This window comes from Protobothrops mucrosquamatus, unplaced genomic scaffold (assembly GCF_001527695.2).
Source record: "Protobothrops mucrosquamatus isolate PMUCROS unplaced genomic scaffold, P.Mucros_1.0 scaffold48, whole genome shotgun sequence".
NCBI lineage: Eukaryota > Metazoa > Chordata > Lepidosauria > Squamata > Viperidae > Protobothrops > Protobothrops mucrosquamatus.
This window is the reverse complement of record NW_015386430.1, coordinates 1,666,049-1,674,383: the sequence shown is the minus strand read 5'-3', so window position 1 is coordinate 1,674,383 and position 8,335 is coordinate 1,666,049. Positions and strand designations below refer to the sequence as shown.

The window sequence follows — 8,335 nt, the reverse complement described above, 5'->3', positions numbered from 1 at the left end:
TAAACTGCAGCATTTCAGAGAGATAGGCATTCAAGTAGCTGTGTACAAAATTCTTGATATACAGCTTATTTCCAAAAAAAGGCTGCAAATCCCCAAAAATAATCTATCTTCCTCTCCTCTGCTTGACTTATAAAGACTTATAAATTAGAAAATGAAGTTTTTTTAAAAAAAAAAAAATAGATTGACATCTGTTTCAGTTTTCTATTTACCTGAACATTTCTGTAGATTTTTTCTGTGTTCAAGTAATTCTAGCTGTTGGGCTGTAGGTCTCACCAAGCAGATGTTATAATCATCACAGAGATCTTCATCTTGCTCCTTCTGCCGTTTAGTAGGCAACCCAGACATTTTTTCTTGCACAGGCCAGTTAATTACATGTGGTGGTGCTGCATTTTTAGGGATTCTCCAAAATGCTTGCTGGGAAGTCTGTTGGCCCAATCTAATTTTGTCTGAATTCAGGATTTCATATGGCATTTCTTCTTCAACAAAATATTCCTCATCAGTTTCTTCTTCTTCATATTCCTCTGGTTCCATCACCCAATATTCTTCAGATTCATCAGCATCTGATGGAGATGAATTTGTTATTTTTTGGAGACAATAGAGACGCTTGTCACTGGAACATCTTGGAAGAACGCTCACCTTTTTGATTTGGCTAGGATTCTCTTTAATCTTGACTCTTGAATCACTCTTCAGATTTTGATTTTGCTCACTAGTGACCTGTTCAAACCCCATCATTTCCTCATCTTCATTGAGGGTGCCTCCACTTCTTATATTATCTATTCCCAAGCCATATAAAGGTATATGAGTCTTTGGAAGCAAATAGTCTGGGACTATGGCAGACAATGAAGAATTCTCAGTTGATGAGCCTTCTTCAATAGAAGACATATCATCAGAGGTAATACTAAGCACATTTGGACGCTTTCTTCGGAAAAGATATTTTTCATAGTTATAGTTTGGATCCAAGTTATCCACACAAGCCAACCAGCTCTCAGAAGGAAGATATTTTTCAGAGTCATCACACCATTGGATTTTTTCTGAAGCACTCCAGTTTTTATTGCTTACATCATTACATTCACTCAACTTCTGAGGCAAATATGCATCATTTGTCATCTCCATGCCAGAGGGATATAATTTCCGTTGTCGAATAAGATTTGAAACTTCTTGTGGAGCTTTTAAACCACCTGATTTTTTAAAACCAGGAGGTATTTTGGCCATCAGTACATCCTGCCTTATCCCTGAGTAGTCAGGCCCAGTTGGTTCAGCCAGTTGCACTGTTCCAGCTTCATCCATTGGACCCTTTGCTCTGTAGTTTATAACTCCTTGTTTTTCTGAATCTTGATTGTCTTTACATAGAGGCTGTTTCTTCTGCATGTCCTCAGGAACCTTCTGCTCCTCTGAAAATGGAATATATGGAAGCAATTCTCCTTGTTCGCGAGGCCCATATGCACCTCCTTCACAGGAGCTACGAGCAAGCATATCTCTTTGCATGATATTCTTTGGGACATTTTTCTGTGCCATCTCATAGAGAGGGATTGTTTCTTTGAAAGACTTCCATAGCTGGATGGCAGGAGCGCCATCATTTGCATATTGTATTCTAACTTCCTCTTTCTCAATGGCATAGCCTGTTGGGGGAAGACTTCGAAATGGTACAAGACCTGAAGAGTTCTTGGCAAGTTCCTTGTCTGACACAGAAGATGTTTTATCTGTTTTTTCTAACAAACTTTCAGTTTCTTTAGGCATATCAGATGCGATATAAGCAGTATTTCTAGCATCACAGCCTTTTGTTCCTGTATCTTGTTCCACAGATGTTTTTGCTCCACTTTCAGATTGTCCAAAATCAGTTTGAGTTTCTTTGTCCTCTGTTCTTTTCACTGGGTTTTGTGGTTGATACGTCATGGGATAACCATGCCTGAACCGTGGGGCTTGATACACCATGGGTGATGGTGGAGGACCACTGAAATAAGGTCTTCTAATTCTCATATGCATAGGAGGCTGTGGAACTAAATATCCAGGATATTCATGGGCAGGAACTGAGTAACATTGGAAATATGGATTGCTACTTCTTAAACCTGAGAACAAAACCAAAATACAGTTATATCATTGGCTTCTAATTTTAGATCTTCCGCAAGGCTAAACATGCAATCAGACTAATCCAAAAATTTCAGCAGACTAATCCAAAAAATTCAGCAAAGCCGCTCAAAATATAAAATATATGTATCTATGGTGATTTAGCAGCATCAATAGGCTTCCTAGGTATCCTATAAACTTACTGCAACAGAATAAAACAATAATTCTATTAGTGGAGTTTTAATTGTACCCCCAATTTATTTGCTGCAACAAAATAAACCAATATTTCTAAGCTCATTGTTTTTTGATATCTAACAAATTAATAGCTCTATGCCTTTGGAAATGCCTCATTTTACACTTTTTTGGGTCCAAGATTATAGTTATGCCAATAGAAATGAATATTTGTTGCTCAGGCTTGAACTGCAATGCTCTTGTTGCTCTCCAAACTTTGTTATTTTCTTCCAGACATTTCATTACTCAACTAGCAAACATCATCAGTGCTACTGTAAAACTGCTGGTGACCTTCTACTGTTTCTCCATAGAGAGCATTCTAATTTACTGCATATGTGGAATTTACCAACTGCACAGTAGCAGATAGGAAAGTGCTCCAGAGAGTCATTACCATCACCCAGAGGATTATTGACTGCCCTCTCCCCCCCCCCCGCCCGACGAACTGTACAGTCCCCACTGTCTTAGGAAAGCTCAAAATATTCTTAAAGACTCATCTCATCCAGGACATTCTTTTTTTTTTTGAACTATTATCATCTGGCAGATGGTGCAGGATAATAAAAATAAAGAAATAGGCTGAAAAATAGTTTTTATCCCAGAGCTGTAACCATATTAAATACTACTGTACAGTGCAACATTGAAGTCCAATATTAGGGGCAGCGCAGTGGTGAAAAGAATGTGAAGGATGTTTGTATATAATGTATGTTTTTACTTGTGGTTTTTACTTGTGTGTAGTGTACACTGGGCAGCACTTAATTTCATTGTGAGATATACAATGATATTCTGTTCTAAAAGTTCTAAAAGCGTTTGAGCTAACAGTAAACAGCCTAATCAAGGAACCACCAAAAACTTTCCCTCCAACATGGACAGCGCAAATCACTTGTATTTAAACAAAGAGCAAACCGCACCCCCTTTTAGCACCGATGATATTCCCTAGTTGGGTATTGAAGTGTCTGCAAGAAAACAGCTAAACTCAGAGATAACCAAGGATGTCACAGGTACAGTTATATTTAGCTCAGCAAGGCGTGAAGTGAAAACATGAAGTAGTACATGCAAAATTTCAGTGCAGCTCAGTGACTATTACTGAAAAAAGTTATAATTTACAGGTAAAGAAGGTTGACAGTTTTGTATAATTTTGGAAGTGAGTAAGCAGAAGTCAGAAGATTATGGCTGACAATATCTTTTGCTATTAATTATATTTGTTATGCTTTCTGTCCTTGAGATATCTTGAAAAACAGGGCTACTATAGATCTGGCTAGTATTTGTATGGAAATATTCATGAAATACAAGAGCTATAGGCTATACTAGGAAGGTTAAAAAAGGTTTAAAAAGCAAATGGAGCCAAAAGAACTCAACTAAAGCTGCTAGAAGCTGTGTTGGACTTGAAGGAGACACTTTTCATATTAATGTCTAATTGCAGTAACAAGCAGAGCCTAATCACATTTATTTGGAAACAGAACTCACTGTTGTCAATGGAATAATTTATAGCTAAACAAACTAAAGTTTACAAGCTAATTAAATGCAATTGAAATAAATTGTATTTAAGTTAATTATGCTAAGTAAAGCTATTTATTTGCCCTAGGAACAAGCAAGCAGAAATTATGAAAGTGAGGAATTTCCTATTTGTTGCTATATGCCTTGAAAATTTCATCCACCGAAAACTAAAATATTATAAAGCTGTTAAGCAGAGTTATAATGAAGGTATTGATGATTAGAGTACTTCTTTATAGTATACTATAAAATGTACTACAAAACATTAGAACTATGATCCTATTCTGAGTAGTAATTGTAACATTCCAGACAGATTACCCTGGTTCAATACACATAATGTATTTTGCTAGTACCGGTATTACAGAAAATAAGTTTTAAGGCAAATTTCAATGTCTGAAAAGAATGCTTAACAGATTCTGACTGAAAGCATGAACAAATTATAGGTAAAATTTGCTGGTATCATTTCTGCCTCATTGGCCTTTAAATCTTTGCCGCTTGCTATGCCCTTCCCTAAGCATTTTTTTTAGTCTTTTTTTTAGAACATTCATTTTTTGTCAAAGAGCCTATAAAGTTAAGAGCACTACTGCCAAGATCCAGAACAACAGATGAAACTCTAACAGAGATATTAATAAATTAGCAGTTCAGCTGCAGCTCTTTGTTTGACCAAATAGACAAACATTGACAGATTTTTCTAGTAAATTTCTCACTTCTTTTGTTTCCTATTCAGAGTTGGCGAATAACCCCTTTCCCCCCCCCCTACAAGTTTATCATTGTACGTCAGAACATTGTGCTGTATAGATTCTCTTACCGGATGCAGGCATGCCATAGGGATTGTACATAGGTCCAACGAGCCATGGATTAGGGAATGGCGGAGGTGCTGCAGGCTGAGTATAAAAATAAGGTCTTGGGTTTGTAGGATAAGGCCTGCTTTCTGAGGTTGGAGGAACATTCATTTTCTAAGCTTGAAACAGAAAGCAAATATAAAATTTAAAAGGCATAAATGCTAGACAAGACAGTTGATGGTGTAACTTATCTAAGAATAAGGACATTATGAAGATATCCTGATTAAAATAAAAATTTAAATTTAAACATATCACTACTGCACACATTTTTTTTTTCATTTTGTTAGTAAGTATTTGCTTGAGGCTGCTGTCTAGGGATCCTTGTCCAAAAATGTTCATGTATCATCTGCCTCTACATTTGGAGAAAGAATAGGAACAGTTTGGAATGTTTAAAGAAACTCTAAGACTTATGTGTTGGCAAGGGAAAATTCCACAAGGAGATGTGAGGTTATGAAGTTATCAGCTATATAAAGTTATGTAGTCCCACATATTTGGTGAACCTTACCCCATCAGGATCTTGCAAAATCAGACAAACCACATTATAACTAGTGATTGTCGCCATATTACCTATCACAGTTGTACAGCCTGAGATTTTAAATTAGCTCTGCCAAGTTACAGAATAAAACAGTGTGTCTATTAATGGAGTTTTAAATAAGCACCCTGCATTCAATTGCTGCAACAGAATAAACCAACATTTCTAATACTGCGATTTTAAAAACTCCCAATTTAGTCGCTGCAACAGAATAAAACAACAATGCTATTGATGACATTTTAAAGCAAGCACCCCCAATTTAATGGCAGCCCACAGAATGAACCAAAATTTCTGTTACTGGGATTTTAAAACAGGCAGCTCCAATTTCGTTGCTGCAACAGAATAAATCAATATTTCTAATACTTAGATTTTAAAGCAAGTACCCCCAATGTAATTGTTGTAACAGAATGAAATGATGATTCCATTAATGGAGTTTTAAACAACCACACCCCAATTCAGTTGTTGCAACAAAATAAACAAACATTTCTATTACCGAGATTTTGAAGAAAGCACTCCCAATTGAGTTGCAGCAATAGGATAAAACATTGTTATTAGTGGCATCTTAAAGCAAGCACCCCCAATTTCATGGCACAAAATGAACCAAAATTTCTATTACTGTGATTTTAAAACAAGCAGCCCCAACTGAGTTGCTGCAGCAGAATAAACCAACATTTCTAATACTGGAATTTTAAAGCAAGCCCCACCATTTACTTATAAAACTACATTTTTATTAATAAAATTTGAAAGCAAGCAGTTCCAATTTAGTTGCTGCAACAGAATAAAATAATATTGCTATTAGTGGCATATTAAAGCAAGCAACTCCAGTTAAGTCGTTGGAACAGAAAAAAGCATTGCTATTAGTAGCATTTTAAATCAAACATCCCCAATTTTGTGACAGCCCACAGAATGAACCAATATTTTTATTACTGAGATTTTAAAACAAGCACCTCCAATTTCGTTGCTGCAACAGAATAAATCAACATTTCTAATATTGGAATTTTAAAGCAAGCCCCACTATTTACTTATAGGAAAAAAAATTAAACTATTTTTTTATTAGTGGGATTTCAAAGCAAGCAGCTGCAACTGATTGCTGCAACAGAATAAACCAAGTTTATTAGTGGCATTTAAAGCAAGAACCCCAAGTTTCATAGCGACCCACATAATTAACCAAAATTTCTATCACTGGGAATTTAAAGCAAGCACCTTCAATTTAGTTGCTGTAACAGAACGAACCAATATTCTTATTAGTGAGATTTTAAAGCAAGCACCCCAAATTATTTGTAGCCAACAAAATAAGACTAAAATTTTATTACTGGAATTTTAAAGAGGGAAAGCCCAATTAGTTGCAGCCAATAGAATAAAACAACACATCTAATACTGGGATTTTAAAGCAAGCAGCCCCATTTACTTATATCCAACAAAATAAAATATTTCTATTAGTGGCAATTTAAAACAAGCATCACCAATATGGTTGCTGCAACAAAATAAACCAAGATTTTTATTCCTGGGATTTTAAAGCAAGAAATCCCAATTTAGTTGCAGTCAACAGAGAAACTAACATTTTTATTAATGGGAATTGAAAGAGCAACCCCAATTTACTTATAGCCAACAAAAAAATTCTATTATTGGGACTTTAATGCAAGCAAGCCCAATTAAGTTGCAACAGCAGAATAAAATAATGTTTCTATTAGTGGACTTTTAAATAAGCACCCCACATTCAGTTGCTGCAACAGAATAAACCAACACTTCTAATACTAGGATTTTAAAGCAACCACCCCCAAATTAATTGTAGCCAACAAAATAAAACATTTTTATTACTGGGATTTAAAAGAAAGAAAGCCCAACTTAGTTGCAGTCAACACATAAAACATGTCTATTTTTTTAAAGCAAGGAGCCCCATTTACTTATATCCAACAAAAGAAAATAACATTTCTATTACTGGGATTAAAGCAGGCACCCCCAATTTACTTTCTGCAACAGAATAAAATGTTTCTGTAATTGATGTTTTACAGCAAGCCCCACCATTTATTTAAAGCCAACAAAATAAAACTACATTTTTATTAGTGGGATTTGAAAAGCAAGCACCCTCAATTTAGTTCCTGCAACACAAATATTTTTATTAGTGAAATTTTAAAGCAAGCACTCCCAATTTAATGGCTACTCAGAATGTAGGGAAATATCTTTACTGGGTATTAAAGCAACGGACTCCAATTTAATTGCAACCAACAGAATAAACCATAATTTCTCTATTACTAGAATTTTAAAACAAGCACTCCCAATTTAATTTGAGAGAACAGAATAAGCCATCATTTCTATTACTAGAATTTTAAGGCAATCAACCCCAATTTAGATCCTGCATTTTTATAAACTAGCATTTTTATTAGTGGGATTTCAAAGCAAGCACTCCCAGTTTACTTATAGACAACAAAATAAAGCAACATTTCTGTTATTGGGATTTTAATGTAAGCAAGCCCAATGTAGTTGCAACAACATAATAAAACAATGTTTCTATTAGTTATAAATAAGCACTCCCCATTCAGTTGCTGCAACAGAATAAAGCAAGATTTCTTATACTGGAATTTAAAAGCAAGAACCCTCATTTACTTATGGCCAACAAAACAAAACAATATTTCTATTACTGGGATTTTACAGCAAGCCCCCCCCCCCCCATTTAGTTGCTGCAACAGAATAAACCAACATTTTTATTAGTGGCATTTTAAAGCCAGGATCCTCAATTTTCTCGCAGCCCACAGAATGAACCAATTTAGTTGCAACCAAAAAACAAAGCAAGACATCTAATATTGGGATATAAAAAGAAGCACCCCCATTTACTTATAGCCAACAAAATAAAACTACATTTGTATTGCTGGGATTTTAAAGCAAGCACCTCCATTTAACAGCCTCCCACAGAATGAAGGAAAAATTCTTTACTGGGTTTTAAAGCAACAAACTCTAGTTTAGTTGCAGCCAACAGAATAAACTATGATTTCCATTACTGGAATTTTAAAAGAAGCACTCCCAATTTAATTTCAGCCAACATAATAAACTAATTTTTATTATTGGGAATTTAAAGCAAGCAACCCCAATTTTGTTGCAACCAACAGAATAAAGCAAGATTTCTATTACTGTGAGTTTAAGTCAAGCCCCCCCCCCCCCCCCCCCCCCCCCCCCCCCCCCC

General features: G+C 35.5%; 1 protein-coding gene across 1 annotated transcript; it reads right to left on the bottom strand.

Annotated features, from left to right (window-relative positions):
- Positions 1-201: 201 nt before the first annotated feature.
- Positions 202-5,187, bottom strand: LOC107283780. The gene is made up of 3 exons (XM_015811728.1): positions 5,131-5,187; positions 4,592-4,739; positions 202-2,066 (listed from the first exon to the last, which is right to left on the bottom strand). The coding sequence occupies exons 1-3, from the start codon at positions 5,185-5,187 to the stop codon at positions 202-204; spliced, it is 2,070 nt and encodes a 689-aa protein (XP_015667214.1).
- Between the last annotated feature and the right edge of the window lie 3,148 nt (positions 5,188-8,335).

Bases quoted from the DNA above. Each gene is read 5' to 3' on its own strand.
- LOC107283780 (XM_015811728.1), bottom strand. From the start codon at position 5,187: ATGGCGACAATCACTAGTTATAATGTGGTTTGTCTGATTTTGCAAGAT. The intron at 4,740-5,130 runs GTAAGGTTCACC...TTTCAAGCTTAG, and splicing joins TTTTGCAAGATCCTGATGGG to AAAATGAATGTTCCTCCAAC. The intron at 2,067-4,591 runs GTAAGAGAATCT...TTTTGTTCTCAG, and splicing joins CTATGGCATGCCTGCATCCG to GTTTAAGAAGTAGCAATCCA.